We start from the raw sequence: 19,439 nt of genomic DNA, 5'->3' as shown, positions 1-19,439 counted from the left end.
CAAAGCTGCCACCATGAGAAAGGGAGTAAGAGATGAGAGATGGATGCACAGGAAAGGAAGTGGGTGCTGCAATAGCTTTGGGTCCCGTGCTCACTATGCACTACTCATGAAAGAGAGGGAGGAAGCATAATGTAAAGACCACGCTATTCCTTCCAGATACACATTTTAATTTGTGTAGTAAGGAAATCACTCTTGATAGATTAAGGCACGACTGCCTTGTGTGTGCATACCAATTCAGTTGTGGGTCCAAAGAATCCCTAGTAGTCACAAAGATTCACTCATTTATATTTCACTTAGTGCATACAGTAGTACGTAATTTCAATTTTATTCCAGTTTCATTTCTATGTAGCCACTGTGCAGATCTACCTACTATCAACAGCGTTTTCCCTTTCACTTCATTTATACTGGGATCAGTCATTACAAGTATTCCATCGTAAACGTACATAGCAATAAACATCCAACTGTAAACCTAATATGGATTCTCGTTGTTTAAAAGATATTATTTAATGCATGCAGTCTCAGGACTAATGGACTAAAATCTTATTTATGCCATACCAATTTAAAACTGTTGGACCTAATTTATGTAAACCATATGAAACATTTTAATAGAGTTAACTCCAAGCTTGAAACATTATGCCAATGAAATAACTATCAGTGATATTTTACTGAAAGTTCCATATAATTACTGTGAATTAGACATTGTCAAACTGCTTCCATACACCATTTCCAATACTCTAATATAAAAAGCAATTACACATTATATGAAAGATTGCTCATGACCAATTAGAAAAGCAACATCAAAACAGCAACAGACAGTCAGAGGGGAAACTTACCGGACTGCGTCCTCCAATGACAAAACTAATCTGACCAGTTGGATATGTAGGAACTGATACAGTGGCACAAGCTGCTGTTTCAAACACATTCCTACAGTGATCCAGTGTTTTGGCAAGGCAGTCTATATTTGTCCACACAGTACCCGCTTGCGAACAAACAATACCATCTGGTTTTAAGGCCTTGTACATAAGTTCAAAATACTCCTGTTGAAATAAGGACACAGCAGGACCTGTAAAAATGACAAATTTCATTTGGTGGTAATAGCACACAAATTAGCAATTTTCGTTCATTTTACTGAATTTTTAGTCAGTACACAGTAGCTCCCCTATAAATGTTGAAAAACAATTATTTCTCCCAAAGTGTACCTTACCTTATGTGACAGTTTCACATAAATAGTGCAACATGCAATTTCAGTATATTTACTATTTTTAAATGTAATACAAAAAATCAATCAAAAACTCTGTTGTTGTATAACAAAATTAATTGTAAAAAATATACATAAAAATATCAAGTACTTCTAAAACAGTATGGAAAATACCCTATCCTCATCACTACATACATTCTAATTATTAATTATTATTATTATTTCTTTCCTTTCTCAGACGTTATGTCTGGTTAAAAATGGAAAGTGCCGCAGACCTTGATCAAGCGTGACTTCCTTTTAACTGTACGGTATATGTTACATTACATTTAGGAACTTTTGGGTAATTGAACATGTATCAATAATTACAGATATCTGTAGTTGTATATATACGTTTGGATGTAGCTGTATTGCGTTGATGTACTGGTGGATATTGTGTGGTATGACTCCTGTAGTTGATAGTATAATTGGTATAATGTCAACTTTATCCTGATGCCACATGTCCTTGACTTCCTCAGCCAGTTGGATGTATTTTTCAATTTTTTCTCCTGTTTTCTTTTGTATATTTGTTGTATTGGGTATGGATATTTTGATTAGTTGTGTTAATTTCTTCTTTTTATTGGTGAGTATGATGTCAGGTTTGTTATGTGGAGGTGTTTTATCTGTTATAATGGTTCTGTTCCAGTATAATTTGTATTCATCATTCTCCAGTACATTTTGTGGCGCATACTTGTATGTGGGAACGTGTTGTTTTATTAGTTTATGTTGTATGGCAAGTTGCTGATGTATTATTTTTGCTACATTGTCATCTCTTCTGGTGTATTCTGTATTTGCTGGTACTGTACATCCGTTTGTGATGTGATCTACTGTTTCTATTTGTTGTTTGCAAAGTCTGCATTTATCTGTTGTGGTATTGGGATCTTTAATAATATGCTTGCTGTAATATCTGGTGTATATTGTTTGATCCTGTATTGCAATCATGAATCCTTCCGTCTCACTGTATATATTGCCTTTTCTTAGCCATGTGTTGGATGCGTCTTGATCGATGTGTGGCTGTGTTCGATGAGATGGGTGCTTGCCATGTAGTGTTTCCTTTTTCCAATTTACTTTCTTTATATCTGTTAATGTTATGTGATCTAAAGGGTTGTAGAAATGGTTATGAAATTGCAATGGTGTAGCCGATGTATTTATATGAGTGATTGCTTTGTGTATTTTGCTAGTTTCTGCTCGTTCTATAAAGAATTTTCTTAAATTGTCTACCTGTCCATAATGTAAGTTTTTTATGTCGATAAATCCCCTTCCTCCTACCTTTCTGCTTAATGTGAATCTTTCTGTTGCTGAATGTATGTGATATATTCTATATTTGTGGCATTGTGATTGTGTAAGTGTATTGAGTACTTCTAGTTCTGTGTTACTCCATTTCACTACTCCAAATGAATAGGTCAATATTGGTATAGCATAAGTATTTATAGCTTTTGTCTTGTTTCTTGCTGTCAATTCTGTTTTCAGTATTTTTGTTAGTCTGTCTATATTTTTCTTTTAGTTCTTCTTTAATATTTGTATCATCTATTCCTATTTTTTGTCTGTATCCCAGATATTTATAGGCATCTGTTTTTTCCATCGCTTCTATGCAGTCACTGGTTATCCAATAAGTAATCTTCTTGTTTAGTGTGTTTTCCCTTGACTATGCTAGTTTTCTTCCATCTGTCTGTTCCGAAAGCCATATTTATATCATTGCTGAATACTTCTGTTATCTTTAGTAATTGGTTGAGTTGTTGACTTGTTGCTGCCAGTGGTTTTAGATCATCCATGTATAGCAAATGTGTGATTTTGTGTGGGTATGTTCCAGTAATATTATATCCATAATTTGTATTATTTAGCATGTTGGATAGTGGGTTCAGAGCAAGGTAGAACCAGAAAGGACTTAATGAGTCTCCCTGGTATATTCCACACTTAATCTGTATTGGCTGTGATGTGATATTATTTGAATTTGTTTGGATATTAAGTGTGGTTTTCCAATTTTTCATTACTATGTTTAGGAACTGCATCAATTTAGGATCTACTTTGTATATTTCCAATATCTGTAGTAAACATGAGTGGGGTACACTATCAAAAGCTTTTTGGTAATCAATGTATGTGTAGTGTAGCGACCTTTGTTTAGTTTTAGCTTGATATGTCACCTCGGCATCTATTTTCAGTTGCTCTTTACATCCTCGTGCTCCTTTGCAACAGCCTTTTTGTTCTTCATTTATAATTTTGTTCTGTGTTGTCTGTGTCATTAATTTCTGTGTAATGACTGAAGTTAATATTTTGTATATTGTTGGTAGGCATGTTATGGGGTGATATTTTGCTGGGTTTGCTGTGTCTGCTTGATCTTTAGGTTTCAGGTAAGTTATTCCTTATGTAAGTGTATCAGGGACTGTGTATGGGTCTGCAATGTAACTGTTAAATAATTTAGTTAGATGTGAATGTGTTGAGGTGAACTACTTTAGCCAGAAATTTGCTATTTTATCTTTTCCAGGGGCTTTCCAATTGTGCGTAGAATTAATTGCTCGGGTGAGTTCCTGTTGCAAAATTATCACTTCAGGCATTTGTGGTATCATCTTGTATGTGTCTGTTTCTGCTTGTATCCACCGTGTATGCCTGTTATGTTGTACCGGGTTTGACAATATGTTGCTCCAGAAGTGTTCCATGTCTGTTATGTTTGGTGGGTCGTCTATTTTAATGTGTGTGTTATCTATTGTCTGATAAAATTTCTTTTGGTTTGTGTTGAATGTTTGGTTTTGTTTCCTTCTATTTTCACTTTTTTTGTATCTCGTAAGTCATTAGGCCGATGCTTGTAATTTCTGCTTCTTTTCATCTAAGTGCTCTATCGCTTCTTGTTGTGAGATTTTACCTAACCTTTTTAGTTTTTTGTCTGATATTTCATTTCTTATAAATTGTGTTAGCTGTCCGATGTCTTTTCTCAGATTTTCTATTCTGATCCGTAGCCTGTGTTGCCATGCTGGTTTTGTGGGTTTCTTCTGTGTGTTGGTTGGTTATGATCTCTGCCTAGTGTGTACATTTAGCGTAGTGAGTGCTCCTATATAAACCAGTAGTTGTAACTCTTTCACAGTTGTATTTTCATTTATTTTGTTGTGTATGATTGTGTTGACAGTTGTTACTGTTGTTTCGACTTGTGGGTTATTTGGGGGTCTATGCAAGAATGGTCTAATGTCTGTATTTGTGTCTTTGTATTCTATATATGTCAGCTGAAATTTTTCTTCTATATCTAACATGTGTGTCACATCGTGTTCTATTTGTGCTTGTTCTGGCGGCTGTCTTAAGATTTCGTTTCCCTCTGATTGTTTAATTGATACGTGTTGTTCTTTGTTTGTTTGCTCTGGGCTGTTTGAGTCCATTACTGTATTTTCTTCTTCTTCTTCTTCTTGCACATTATTATTATTATTATTATTATTATTATTATTATTGGGATTTCCAATAGCATCAACAGCACGATTGTTGGTGCCTTTATCCTCATAATCAATAAGCCAATAGAAGAGTTTTGTGAATAATATGTCTAAAATGGGATCAAGAGCTGTGACTGTCACAAGAAATATCCTACAAAGATTGTCAACTTAGCTGTGAAGCAAATTGGGAAAGGATATCATGGAAAGGAAAGGTCATTCAGTGTGACAAATAACACAGATTTCACATATAAGGAGATACTATTTGAGATTTGGAGTTTATACCTGCACTGGGTTGAAGCTAGGCTGGGCCTTTCCTAGTCACATTACCAACAAGAAACTGACGGTAGAAGAGGAATAAGAGGCACCAGCTCTCTGCATATTCAATAATGAACCTTACAGCTGCCGCATTAGATTCTGTGTAATTTCCCTATTGAGTGATTTGAGCTTGTTTTCCAATTCTGGACTTATTCTATTTCTATTATTTTTGCAGTCATACAGTGGTTTAACTTAAGAAATGTACCTTATATTCTTTGAAGAGGCTACTTCTGAAGAAACAGATTAGTACTCCAGCCTTCATTTTATTATCTCTCATTTCAGTGCCATCATGGTCAACATGTATGTGGAATGACAACTTTGTTACATTCATTGAGTTTGCACAGAACCAAAAATTTTAAGCTTCTTTGACAACTTAGCACGTAACATATTGCTTCTGAATTCACTGAACATTCCTTGCATAGCTTGATTTATATTTACTTTGATTTCACTCAGCTTTTGTTGTTCAGCAAAGATTCAAATTCATTTGAATGGGCTGCTTTCATACCACCTTTCTAATATTACTATTGAATAATCTGAATATCTCCCAGGGCACCAACTAATTTGTAACATGGCCTACAATACAGAGCAGAATGTTTGATGATGACTGCTCAGGAGATTTTTCAATTTTCCTATTGCATTCGATAAGCAGCAACAGTTTGTGTTTGACAACAGTGACTAATGATTCAATAATAGAATATACCAGTAAACCCTCAATTCTTTTTAAATATTTAAACTCCCCTATATTAAACAGCTTCAATCATCATCTTACTTTCTAAATGAGTTAATGTGTTGTCTTAAAGTATGTAAGTGAGAAAAACTTTAGAAAAGGTTTGAAATTGTGCTTAAAGTTTGTTGGCGGCTGCTAAGAGCTGCTAATGCTTCCTTATTTTAACAGGAATATTTTGAACTTATGTACAAGGCCTTAAAACCAGATGGCATTGTTTGTTCGCAAGCAGGTACTGTGTGGGCAAATATAGAATGCCCTGCCAAAACAATGGATCACTGTAGGAATGTGTTTGAAACAGCAACATGTACCACTGCATCAGTTCCTACATATCCGACTGGTGTTTGAGGAGACCAAACAGCTAAGGTCATCAATCTCCTATTCACCCCCAGGACAAAAGCAGTGTACCCAATCTGTCTGCAAATACAGTAAATTCTACGTACATGTGTGAGAAAGAGATCTAAATGTTTGGGTAGCAAGTGTCTGAGGAGGAATGGGAACCAGCCTGGTATTCACCTAGTGGGATGTGGGGAAACCACTTTAAAACGACATATAGGCTGGCTGGCACACTGAATCCTAGTCATTAATCCACCTGGAGGATTCGTTCCAGGGTCAGCATACCTCCTCTTCCCAGAGGCAGCTGCGTTAACACGTGCAACTACCTGGGTGGTTGCCAAGCGCTCTCATTATCAAACACTGAATGACTATAGTCGGGGGGATCTGCATTCCATTTTTTTTAAAAAAGCAAGTTTTTCAAGTATTTCAATTTTTACAATGTTACATCTCCTGAACTGTACGTCATACAATTTCATGATTTTACAGGCATATTCAGTGGTACATGTGGGTACTGTTCACAAAGTGTGTTGCTAATAGAGTTAACAGTAAACGTAATCAATTAAAAGTCATGCTAGCTGCTCATACTTTACTGCCGATCAGTGAAAATTTAGCAATCAATAAATCTTTTTTCTTTTATCATTATGTGGGAAGTGTCAGTACAAACAAGTTTTGAAAAGACTAAGTTACATGTCAGGTTCGCTGCAAGTCTCTAAGTGCTCTCATTCTCAAATACTGGATGAATCAAGTCTGAGTATTTGCATGCCATCAGTTACACTGTCTAAAGACAAACACAGAGTTTCTAACTGTATTACTTGTCTTAAACTTTTAACAATAGATATCTTTTAGTGAGTATTGTTTTGTTTCATTTTGGGGCGCAAAAACAACTGGGGTCACACGTGCCCAAGCCAAACTATAGAACACGAAGACAGAGAGAAGTTAAGAAATGAATGTATGTCAATGCCAATTGACTTAAAAGAAGATAGCTAAAAACAGGAATATGGAGAAACAGCTACAAAAGACACCATACAGAAAAGGAGGTCCAAGCTAAAAATTAAATGGCCTTCACCATATTACTTTGACAGATGAAACGTAAAACAGTCAACAGCCCAATCGTAATTTGCTAAAATGGCCAATAACTCAGACAGCAAACCCAAGTGGGAACGTAAACGATTATAAAATGGGCATTCCATCAGGATGTGGTGGACAGTTAAAACTTGGGCAGAATGTGTAAAAAGTGGTGGGGGAGCGCCACTTACCAAATGACAATTGGTAAAAAGGCAGTGCCCAATACGCAACCTAGTTAAAATGACCTCCTCCCGGAGGGAGGGCAGAGAGGAGGTTGTCCAAGCTGCTGGGAGAGGCTTCATGATGCAGAGCTTATTCCCATGAAGGGAGGACCGATGGTGATGACAAAGGGACATCACCTCCTGACAGACAGCGAGCGATCACTGGAGGGAATAGAGGAACTAGCGGACTGAGGTATAAGGTTTGGAACCTTGGTAGCAGTGTCAGCAGCCTCATTTCCTGGCAGACCTACATGACCAAAAACCCAGATAAACTTCACAGTGGCTCACCAGAGTGAGCAAGTGACAGTTTTCCTGGACCCGTTGCACTAAGGAATGGGCAGTGTACAGCGCACATAGACTTTGAAGGGTGGTGAGAGACTGCGCAGAGGACACAATTGAAAAGTCTGTGTCACCGGATGTACTCTGTGACCTGATACAGGGCGAAGAGCTCAGCTGTAAGTACTGACCAGTGTGCTGGAAGCAGATATTGAAAGACATGGGCGCCAATGACAAAGGCACACCTGACACCAAGGTCCCTCCGAGAACCATCAGTGTACACGAAGATACTATCACTAAGTTCCATGCAAAGGTCGTGAAACTGAAGGTGATAGAGCAAGACTGGAGTAGTGTCCCTATGAAGCGAATGAGGGCCAAGATGAATACAGGCCACTTCATGAAGCCAAGGTGGTGATCGGTTCACACCCATCAGTGAAGTGGCAGGTAGTGTGAAGTTAAGCCACCAGAGCAAGTGCCAAAAGCGGACTCCAGGAGGTAACAGAGAAGAGGCACACACCCCATACTGGCGATCAAAGGAATCATCGAAGGAGGCAGCATAGGATGGGTGGCCACACATGGCAGACAAAAGGAATGCATGCCTACTGAGGAGAAAGTCACAGTGGTAGGACAGTGGTAGTTTAGCAGCTTCAGCACACAGACTCATTCGGGCTAGTGTAAAAGGCACCAGTGGCCAAATGGATGCCAAGATGGTGCATAATATTAGATGGCATAAGAGGGACAGACGTGCAGGCACATAAACAAAGCACACATAATCTAGTTTCAAAAGGAAAAGGGACCGGTACAAACTGTGGAGGGCGATTCGATCTGCACCCCAGGAAGTACTGTTGAGGGCACGTACGACATTGAGGAACAGCGTACAGCGGGCTGCCAGGTAAGACACGTGGGAGGACCAAGGGAGTTTCCTATTGAGCATGAGCCCCAGAAATTTCATAGTGTCAATGAATGGAAGAGCAACACAGCCAAGATGTAAAGATGGTGGGACAAACCAATAGCGCAGCCAGGAATTCATACAGACAGTTTTGTTAGTGGAAAAATGAAAGCCATTGCCGATGCTACAGGAGTAAAGACGATGAAGACATTGCTAATGACGCCGCTCAGTGACACAGGTCCATGGAGAACTGTATTAGACGGCAAAATCGTCAACAAAAAGGGCGCCGGAGATGCCTGGTGGGAGAAAGGCCATTATAAGGTTAATGGCAATAGCAAAGAGGATGACACTCAAGATGGAACCCTGAAGCATGCCAGTTTCCTGCATAAAGGTGTCTGACAAGGTAGAACTCACATGCGCCTTGAAAATTCTGTCTTTTAAAAATTCCTCAGGTACACAGGGCGAGCAGCTGCGGAAGCCCCACATGTAGAGTACGGAGGATACCAGTTCTCCAGCAAGTGTCGTAGGCTTTCTCCAAATCAAAAACATTACCACAGTCTGGGGTTTCCACGGAAAACCATTAATGACATGGGTGGACAAAGTAAAGAGACGGTCAATGGCAGAATGGTGTGCTCGAAATCCACACTGTGCAGTCAATAGTATACTGCGAGACTTGAGTCACCATACCAGCCGGGCATGAATCATATGTTCCATCACCTTGCAAACACAGCTGGTAAGAGATGGGGCAGTAGCTAGAAGGAAGGTGTTTGTCCTTGCCGGGCTTGGGTATGGGTATGATGGTGGCTTCATGCCAACATCTGGGAAATGCGCCCTCTACCCAGATGCGGTTCTATGTATTAAGCAGAAAGTGCTTGCCTACAAGAGACAGGTGCTGCAACATCTGAATGTGGACAGCATCTGGACCTGGGGCAGAGGGTCAAGATGAACTGCGAGCATGATCTAGCTCGCTCATAGTAAAGGCTGCATTGTAGCACTCGTGATTATGAGAAGAGAAGGGTATCTCCTGAGCCTCCTCCAATCTTTACCAATGGAGGAGGGCAGGGTGATAGTGTGAAGAGCTCGAAATATCCACAAAATGGTGGCCCAAGATGTTGGAGATAGCAACAGGGTCCACAATGACCGTCTGCTACTGTCAGACCATAAATTGGCAAATGAATCTTGGTCACAGAGATCAGTCGGAGGTTGGCCCACACAACAGAGGAAGGGGTAGAGATGTTAAAAGAACTTGTGAATGAATACAGCTAGTTTTTTTTGCCATCCTGAAGAATGTGATGGCACTTTGCACACATCTGTTTATAATGAATGCAGTTAACCATAGTAGGTTGGTGGTCAGAAACTCAGATGGTATCTCTTAGTGTTCGAATGGCTTCGCAGCCTGCCTCAGTTGACCAAGGGACTGGGAGACTAACAATAAACATGCCACCACTAGTGGTACTCAGTTTATCAGTACATATTCCAGTCACAGGCAGAATTTGATATTTCACTGCTATTTACTTCTGCTTTCAAGCAACTTTCTATTCCTAGTATTATGCATGTATTGTTGTCATCAACAAGTGTCAGCAACTCAGACATTACCATGAACGATTCTCTAGTTAATTAACATTATATTTAAATTTACTTTTCTGATGTACAGTGATATTCCCCTTCAAAACAACTGCAGGTGACATACACAAAGTTTTTATTGTACTTCACGTAACTCTCATCCAGTAAACAGAGGGGTACATTTAACTTTAAAAACTCATGTGGCACACAACTCTTCTACCCTGATAGCTGCTAACCTGATACCATGGGTCATGAAATTTGCACTCAAGATCATCTGTGTTTTACATCTTCCAGCTTGCTCCAAACCGGAACACCACAGTTCGATCTGGGGATGATTCTGCACATTTAGAGCTTCACTTGTACCCCCTAAGCAAGACTAGCAACATAATCGCGTAGGCTTCCGTGGCCAGAGTCAATCGACATAGAAGTTTTATGGGTGTGGTACCGCATCATAAAGTATACAGGGCAATGGAGGGCACAGAGTATATCACAAGCCTACACATATAGGCAGGTATCTGCATGCCCAATCCTACCACCACCCAGCGCAGAACAACTCTGTCATCCATTCTTTGGCAATCCGTGTGTAGCACCTAATTGATGCTCAAAACATAACACCGGAGCTTAAAAGGCTATGCACAATGTTTCTAGCCAATGGCTACAGCCATAAGTAGATCCACACAGCCTTGTCGATGAACACAAGCAAGAAATAGACAAACTGCAGCCAACAATGCGCTTACCTTATGTGAAAAATGTTACTGATCGAATAGGCAAACAACTTCACCAGGTTGGGGTGCAGCCTGTCTTCTATAGTGGTTGCAGGATCCAGGACATGCTAGGTTCCAATCAGGACAAGGTGCATGTATTACACAGTGCACAGTGAGGCCATCGAAATACTTAAACACCCTAATAACATGAATATGGAGGATGGACTCAGGCTTGCCCCATCTTGGCTGCCAGCAATCAGAGCCCAACAGACCGCACTGTCAACATGAGGCACGAGCACTACTGGTGAGTAACTGCGGCTGCACGGCTGACATCCAGCATTTGGTAAACAGCAGCCAACTTCTCATTCGCCTGTGACCACCAATCATGGCGCATAACACAAGAGCCTATAGACAACAGAGGTTAGATTCTCCCTCCCCCGCAACCACCTATTAAAATTAAGTTCCCTTTCCTTCCTTAAGTGACCAATGAAACGAACTATCTTTTTAAAATCATGATGTAATGGCATTCACAGTGAACAGTATCAACAAAATATAAGGGACACTGCATAGCTAGAACACATCAGTAGAAGAAGGCTGCTGCAACCGTGGCCAAAACGTTGGCTTTTTTTCCAGCAGCAGTCGTTTTATACGTTATGACGCGGTACCACACCCAGAAAACTTTTATGTCAAAAGACTAGCAACCTTTGCCATTTTGGCCAGCTGCCAGAAGGAACTGAGGATGGTCTCTGAACATAGGCAACAGGCATCATTGGCACCAACAAATACCGTAACTTGCAAACCACTGCAAGCAGTACAGACAACAGATGTCACCAGATTGTCCTCCACATCTTAGATGAAACCCCTAGCAAGTGTACCAAGTTCAAACTAGGCTACCTTCTTGATGTAGCTGTTATTTCCTGAAGGGGCCCCATCACCTGGAGCTACCAACAGCAAACGGCCTCCCTTTCTCTCCATAATTTCTGACCTAAGAGGAAAGTCAACATCAATCCCAGCCATGGAGGTGAGTTACTGGCCCCACCACTATTTCAGAACTTGTCAACATCTCATATCTCTCAAACTTTAGTTTCTCCCAGCATATAATATGTTCAGACAACTTATGAAGATGTAGCTGGGTGATGTCTTTGACAACTACTGATATTTTAACAGGTGAACACTAATTTGCAAAGAAAAAAATGCAGTGAGAGAGAGTTTTGCAAGAAAATTTAAATCCTTAGTAGGAGAAGCAAGCGAACAAACACACCCCTATGCCTCTACATGGCACCAGCTAGATGAGCAATGCTAGTGCTGCATTTTAGCAGATGGTTTGGGTGGAAGTTGTGTCAAATGGGGTGGGTAGAGGGGGGAGGGAGACAGGTTGGGGGTGGGTGGCTAGCAGCTCAGTTTGCTGTGAAAGGGCGCAGAAATTATGAAACTTAAAGTATGCACAAATGTATCATACTAAAATTTCTGCTCCCTTAATGACATATATGAATGAGTAAACGTGTAGAGTTATAGCATTATTTATGGGACTATTAGATGATGATATTATGGTACTGTTTTATGTTACATGATAATATTCTGCAGACTCATGTTTACTTATGTATTTTAGATACTGGTTTCTGGTTTTGTGCACATTCTGTTTCAGGTATTCATTGGGCTATAGGCGGCACTGGGGTGCAACAGCCAATGTGACACCTGAGCAAGTGCAGAGACACCCCACAGCTCCGTGGAATACGCTGGATGGAAGATTCCTTGAACCCTAATGAACAATGCTGGAGATGAGAACATCGAACTTGGCTGTATATTTCAAGCAGTCTCTTGTCTGAAGTCTCTAGATGGACCTCTTCTGAAAGCACTGCAAAGGGACATCATATGTTGTGTGACCGAATCTGAAAATAAAGTAATTTGTTAATAAGAACTCCTGCCTACCAATTTAAGCGGAATGGGAAAATAATTTGTGTGTGTCATGTACTATGCTTTGAGAACAGTACAAGAGTACTGCATGATCGTCACGGTAACAGTTTGACACAGTATCAAAAACAAATTCATATGGCACCCCCACAGTCACCTAGGAATGCAAAGGGAGGGGTGCCAGATACATGGACTAGGCACACAATGCACAGTTATCGGAGCAGGTGGGGAGTGGTGCATGCTGTACGATACATAGATACATGGATTGGGAGCAGGTGGCAGGACGGAGGAAGGGGAAACTGTTCCCTGGAGTGTAAGGGTATACAGTGAGTAATCAGAGCTTCAGGTCAGGACAATTATGAGAGCAAAGTGTGTGTTGCAAGGATAACTCATCTGCATAGTTCACACAATATGTTGGTTGAGGGAAGAACTTGGGTGGCTTAGGTTGTGAAACAAATGGGTCTAAGCACTCTGGGACTTAACATCTGAGGTAATCAGTCCCTAGGTCGTGAAACAGCCATTGAAATTGAGCATCCTGTGCTCAATTGCATGTTTTGCCACCTCGTGGTCAACTTTATTCTTGACAACAGTTTGGTAGTGGCCATTCATCCAAGTGGACAGCAGGTTAGTAGTCATACTGATAAAAAGCTGTACAGTGCGTGCAGGATCCGAGTTGGTATATGACATGGCTGCTTTCACAGGTGACCCGGACTCTGATGGAGCTAGGATAAGCCTGTGACAGGACTGGAACAGGAAGTGCTGGGCAGGTGGACTGGGCAGGACTTGCACCTTGGTCTTCCACAGGGGTAGAATTCCACATCCAATCTGTCTTTCACAATACTCACACTAGCAAAATGTGTCTTACCCCCAAGGTGGAGTACCTCAGCTGACAAACTTTCAGGGTCTGAGATTATGTGGGCCCAATTAGCCCAGGTAAAAAGTATACATTCATGCTGAACCGGATGGAGACAACTATCAGGCTGAAGGAAACATATTTGTTTGAATTTGCTTCCTATAAACAATATGCCAAACATACCATCAACCTTCCACTTGAGCAAAAGATCATGGAAGAGAAGGCAGCCATCCTTCACCTCCACAGTGAAATGAAAATTTGGGTGGACTGAATTCAAACATTCTGAAAACTGTGTAAATTCTCACTGCCAATAAGCCAGGCAACAATAGTGTCATCTGAATCTCTCTCTCTCTCTCTCTCTCTCTCTCTCTCTCTCTCTCTCTCTCTCTCTCTCTCTCTCTCTCTCACACACACACACACACACACACACACACACAGTGAGGATTTAAATTCCCTTGTTAATTCTCTCTCAGTTTATTTATGCCTTGAAAAATGGTGAGGAGTTCACCTGTTGAAATGTTGGCAGTAGCCAAAGAAGACAGCTGCATTCCCCTTGTCTTAATCCTTCTTTTCTACTACAGCACAAAGGGGCGACCACTACAAGGATAAAGTAACAGTAGCGCTTGCAAAACACAAGAAATAAGAAAAAAAATTAATAAACAGTACTCAAAACAGAAATACGCAGCTACAGTTAGTTTCCACACAGAAAAACTTAATATAATGAATAAAATAAATGCTTTATACAAACAAAATACTATTGCTGTTGGCCACTGGTCACAATCTATGACTGGAGCACCCTAGCTCCTCCATTCCCTCATTACATTTATACCTAAATATATCTTTCAAGAACTTTGGAAACAATTATTTAGGACCCATACACATACAAAATGTCCAAAAGTCTAATTACATGTCTTCAAATTTCTGTCAGTAACTGAATGTTAATGTAACACATCGTTAATCCAAATCTGTGCTGCCCGCCCCCCTTCCTCCATTTCCTCAAATCATATTGCACTACAGTTTGCCATATCACTGAATGAACTAAAGCAAGTACTGCCCAAAGATTAACTTGACAATTTCAATGCTTTGCCATGGATTCACCTACTGAATGTGGGATGCACTTTTATTCAACTCACAAACCAGTTCTCCCAGTCAGTTATAGCCTTATCTGGTACCACAGTGGGACTTTGTATTTCATACTATGAGACATATACAAAACCTTGAAGGAATTGAAAAATCATGTTAAATCCCAAAAAAGAAAGAGGGGAGGGGACAGAGGTGCCACTGGCAAGCAAGTCTCAAACATTTTAACATACCAGTTGTGTATTTATGCTTTGTTCCATACATATCACAACTGATTAGTGTTTTTGTCATGGCACATTTGTTAATCAATTGAATTTTGTATTTTTATTGTTAAAACTTCGACACACAGCATCTAAAAACATTTGTTATTAACATCAGTAAACCGAAAAAAAAGTGGTTCTGATATTTTCTTTGTACAACAGAGCATTGATAAATATTCAGTGGAAAACTTAACCCGAAAGATGATCCTTAAAATTCAACATGGCTAAAATACATCCAAAAATTAATCATCACAAGCTGTGGTGTAGTCTAAATGCTATTATAATTTGTGAGATATTTGTTGCACAGCATGCCTCCTTACAAATTACCAAAAGACATTAAAATCTGACGAACTTTTACAGGCACAATTCAGACCTTCCTTTATAATAAAATATTATTATAAATAAAATTTCCACAACAAAGAATGAGAAAGTACACCACACAAATACATGATTGATGTTTTTGCCTTATAATGAGTAAATTTAGCAATCCTCCATTAAATACACAAAGCTAAACAGTGCAATGTGTATTACCCACTGAGGACATGCACAACTGCAGTTCACATATAAAATACACATGAATACCTGAAGTAGTTATTTCAATATATAACATACCAACAGGGTCAGAAGAATCAGTTATTATGATATCAAACTCTTCTTCATGGTCTGCCATAAATTTAAATCCATCACCAATGTGTATTTTTAGTTTTGGATGAGACAGGCCTTGCCCCATGAAAGGCAAAAATTGCTTGGATACCTCTAAAACCTTAGGGTCTATTTCAACTTGGACGATCGACTCTACAGAAGGATGCTTGGCAACTTCTCGTGCCACTCCTCCATCTCCACCACCAACGATCAAAACCTAGAGCAAACACACAAGTTAAAAGAACTAAGTTTGTGGAAAAAGAAAGAAGGAAAAGATCGTAATCACATCTCAGTGACAAATACCTTTTTAGGGGATACGTGACTGCACAATGGTAGAAATGCAATCATTTCCTGATACGCAAACTCATCAAACTCCGTGCACTGGATAATGCCATCCAGTATAAGGGCTCGGCCATGGGACTTCCTACAAGTGACAAATGTCAAACATAAAATTGAACACAATCTAAGAGCTGAAAACAAACAGACTCGACCTGAGCAAAACAGATGCAAAAGTGCAGGTTGCAATGACGGGAGAACTTTGAGCACTGCATAATGTTAAAGAAAACACAGGTTTTTGGATGAATTGTATATGTTTTTCTTTTTTTTTGCGCCGCCTTGCCTACATTTTTGCAGAACAGAGTGTTGCACATCTTTTTGTTATATTCAAATGTGTTTGAATTTATAGAATAACGCTCCAAGATTCAACACGTGTTATACCAAATAAAAATATGATATTATTAGTAGCAGCTGGTGGTTTCCAGAGCCATTGCATGACAACTTTCTATCTAAACATTTACTTTAAAATCGTGCTGGTGTTTGTGCGCAAAAAACACGACGTAACTGTGTCAGGAATATTCCTTGTCTTCACGGAGTTTACTTTTTTTTTTTTTATTATATCATTCTGAATAAAATGATACAGAATTCAATGCATCTCTGGTAAAGAGTTCCAAGAACTCATTGTGCAAGCGATAACAATTTATAACTATCAAAATACAAGGTGGCGACACTTTTTAAAACTTAAATAAATGTCTAAACAATTACTAACACTCACGTTTGTAACACAAGGATATCCTGATACTCAGAACGTTCCGAATGTAAAACCTTGTCTACTTCCAACGAAAGGCAAAAGCCTGGCCACAGGGTACACAGCTCACTAAACCAGCCTTCTTTCAGTTGATTCATAATAATTAAATAACGGCCAATGCCTACGTGTGTCTCACAAATGCAGTATATGCACGACCAACAGCTGAAATTTGACCACAAAATAACGTTACCAGCTCTTCACCACTTACTAAACCACGTGTACCACGAACAGACGCTTCAAGCAGGGCTGCCAAGCGAAACTTTCGAAAAAGTTTCCAAAGTGTCATTTTTCTTAGCTGAGAGCAAGTTAGGAAGAATAATGATTAAATAGTAGATGGTACACTGCAGTTCTCATGTTATTAAGCTTTGTTGTCAAAACTATTGGTTATAGCGAAGCACTGCTTGCATATAACCTTGAATTTGACGTTTGTGATGCGTCAAATGACCTCAAGTTTCCACACTCAAAACAGTTCATTCATTTGTTCTTATCGTTCATTCGCATTTGTTTTTGTACGTAGAGAACAGAGACAAGTTCTGAACCTGTATTTCGTTGGAAGCGCAGTGGCGAAGTCGTAAACGTAATGTGAAACGTGTTGTTTGTGCGTAATTTTGTTTCACCTGTTTAGAAGAAGACTGATTACTCTTAAGTTTTTCCCCTGAGTGGAATGTGTCTTCAGTTTTCTTCTATATTTCGCAACTCTGATGTTCAGTTGCAGTTTCATAATGGGAACGAGGTAAACCAAAAAACAGTGTTGGGGGGGAAAAATTTCATAGATTTTAAGCATCTTGCGTAAAAGGATTGAACGTAAAAGAACGGGTAAATTACTAGCCCATTCAGTGAGAGCTGTCCGCAGCGTGCCACTAACATTTTGTACAGTTTACAGGATGTATTACCGGCAGCTTCACCAACAATGCCTGTATTTGTTCATGCAGGGTCTCCAGTATTGATACAATATCGTTCGAATTTGACAAAAAAAATTGAAAACTCTGGATGCGTACATTACAAGTTACGTGAAATTGAATTAGGTTACAACCACTTGTACTTAATGCTGTATGAAATACAGGACTGAATAAATGCCACAGAAAAATTATTTTGTGGAACATACAAATGCGTTACAAACCAGACGAATATATGAACTTGCAAAAATAACGATTGCTGTAAACTAAGTTGACTTACGGAATATTTCCGTCTTAGGAACAAGATAATGCAGGCTATATACTGTAATAAATGAATCTCATTTCATAGCAATTACAAGGAGTAACATATATTGGGCTGGTGTATCTACTGGTATTAAGTAGACCATCAAAAGACAAATCTGTGCATGTCGTAGCAGGAGAGGCATTTAATATGTCTTGAAGTAATGAGATATAATAGTAATAAATAACAAGTGATGATGTTAAAAATCTTGGTTTAACCACCATGGTTTTCTCTCTGTGGCCAACTTGGGCAAAGCTGCTGGCAATAACATTTAAAGTCTCGTGTAAGTAAGTGCTTTGCCACTAGAGTTAGTATTGTTGACACTTAAAAAATCAAGAAAGAAAGAAGATGACAAAATTATAAAGCACATGAAACAGTTTCACACATCATTGTGCTGGTAATAATCTGAACCAATTAATGTGGCATGAATTGTTATGCCACATGTATTGTAGTTGTGCTATGTGTAAAGTTTACTCAAATTGTGCAGTAGTTGATTAAATTTTAAGTGATATGGATTTCCGGACATAAGAAATACACGGATAATTTGAAAATGAGAAATACGAAAATAACTTGATGTGTCTGAGGGTAATGTCACACAAAACAGTTCAGAAATTCTTTGAGCAGTTTACACAATTTTCTTTTTTGGTAATGTTCTGTATGTGCAAGTAATGCTAAATTACAATTTGATTTCAATTCTTAAACTGTAGTGCCCTCTTTTGACTGGGTAAGCTGGATCCTGACTCGGGGAAAAAAAGGCCATACTATATCAATTAGGTATGTGTCTTAACTATTCAAAAAGTAAGCTTAATTCATGAAATATACATTCTGATAACACAGCAATGCAGTTATCATTTAGAGCATGTGGCACTTGAAAGTCCATTATTTTGATTGGAAACCTACACCACTTGCTTTGGTTTTAGTTGTGAACTGGGCTATAGTGTGAAATCCCAACCACCTCTCCCCACGACATGTTCACAGACACATCTGGTGAAGCCCAAGGTCTAAGTTAATTTGAAAGTTGGTAATTTGGTTAACAGCTGGTGAAACCAGCAAATACGAATTCCAAGTGAAGGTGGTTGTAAGAGATTGCCCTGTAGCATAGCATACTTTCTGCGTTTGCATCATATTTATCACACTCTCACATCATATAAACTAGAATTGCAAGGTGAATTTAGAAAAGTCTTTGGTGAGTATTGCGATGCATATTGTGCGCTTATATTGTACATCACTACAAAAACTGCAACATGGTCCACAATGTAACTTTTCCTGTGAACTGCATATAGGCCTGTTTCAGTTAGTAACGAGCGATGGTAAAAATTATCAGACTGAAAACACAGCTGCATGTTAGATCCAGGGAGTTATTTATTTTTCTGAATGCATGGGACATGACTAGCAAACATCATTAAGATTTGTAGGGGGGACCAAAATACTGATCGAATTGGCAATTTGTGGATGGCACGTGTGTGAGAATGTTGTCAGGAACATGGAGCAGGCAATTATCACAAGTGATGAGGAGTTGGTGAGATGTTTGGTGTTGTGACCAGATAGAAAAGAGTTAAAAGATGATATTTGCATTTAGTTATTTTTCCACAATTTGAGAAACTATTCTGCTTGAAAGTGTAGGTCTATTGGGAACATGTGGCAAATTTCTATGCTGAAAATGTAATAACAAAAT

At 39.2% G+C, this 19,439-nt stretch overlaps 2 protein-coding genes across 2 annotated transcripts in view; one reads left to right on the top strand and one right to left on the bottom strand.

The window, feature by feature from the left end:
- Positions 1–16,954, bottom strand: part of LOC126185045 (spermidine synthase) — a 55,493-nt gene extending 38,539 nt beyond the window's left edge. Inside the window, exons 1-4 of the mRNA XM_049927799.1 lie at positions 16,535–16,954; positions 15,787–15,907; positions 15,454–15,700; positions 834–1,063 (exon numbers count right to left, since the gene is read on the bottom strand). Coding sequence (XP_049783756.1) covers positions 834–1,063; positions 15,454–15,700; positions 15,787–15,907; positions 16,535–16,665 — 729 coding nt within the window. The 5' untranslated portion in view covers positions 16,666–16,954. The remainder of the gene's footprint in view (positions 1–833; positions 1,064–15,453; positions 15,701–15,786; positions 15,908–16,534) is intronic.
- Positions 16,955–17,032: 78 nt separating this feature from the next.
- LOC126185044 (zinc transporter ZIP3-like) overlaps positions 17,033–19,439 on the top strand; it is a 40,138-nt gene continuing 37,731 nt past the window's right edge. The window contains exon 1 of the mRNA XM_049927798.1: positions 17,033–17,300. The gene's annotated coding sequence lies outside the window, so the exon portion shown is untranslated. The remainder of the gene's footprint in view (positions 17,301–19,439) is intronic.

This window comes from Schistocerca cancellata, chromosome 4 (genome assembly GCF_023864275.1).
Source record: "Schistocerca cancellata isolate TAMUIC-IGC-003103 chromosome 4, iqSchCanc2.1, whole genome shotgun sequence".
NCBI lineage: Eukaryota > Metazoa > Arthropoda > Insecta > Orthoptera > Acrididae > Schistocerca > Schistocerca cancellata.
Note: the sequence above shows the minus strand (reverse complement) of the source record. Positions and strands in the feature narration are given on the sequence as shown.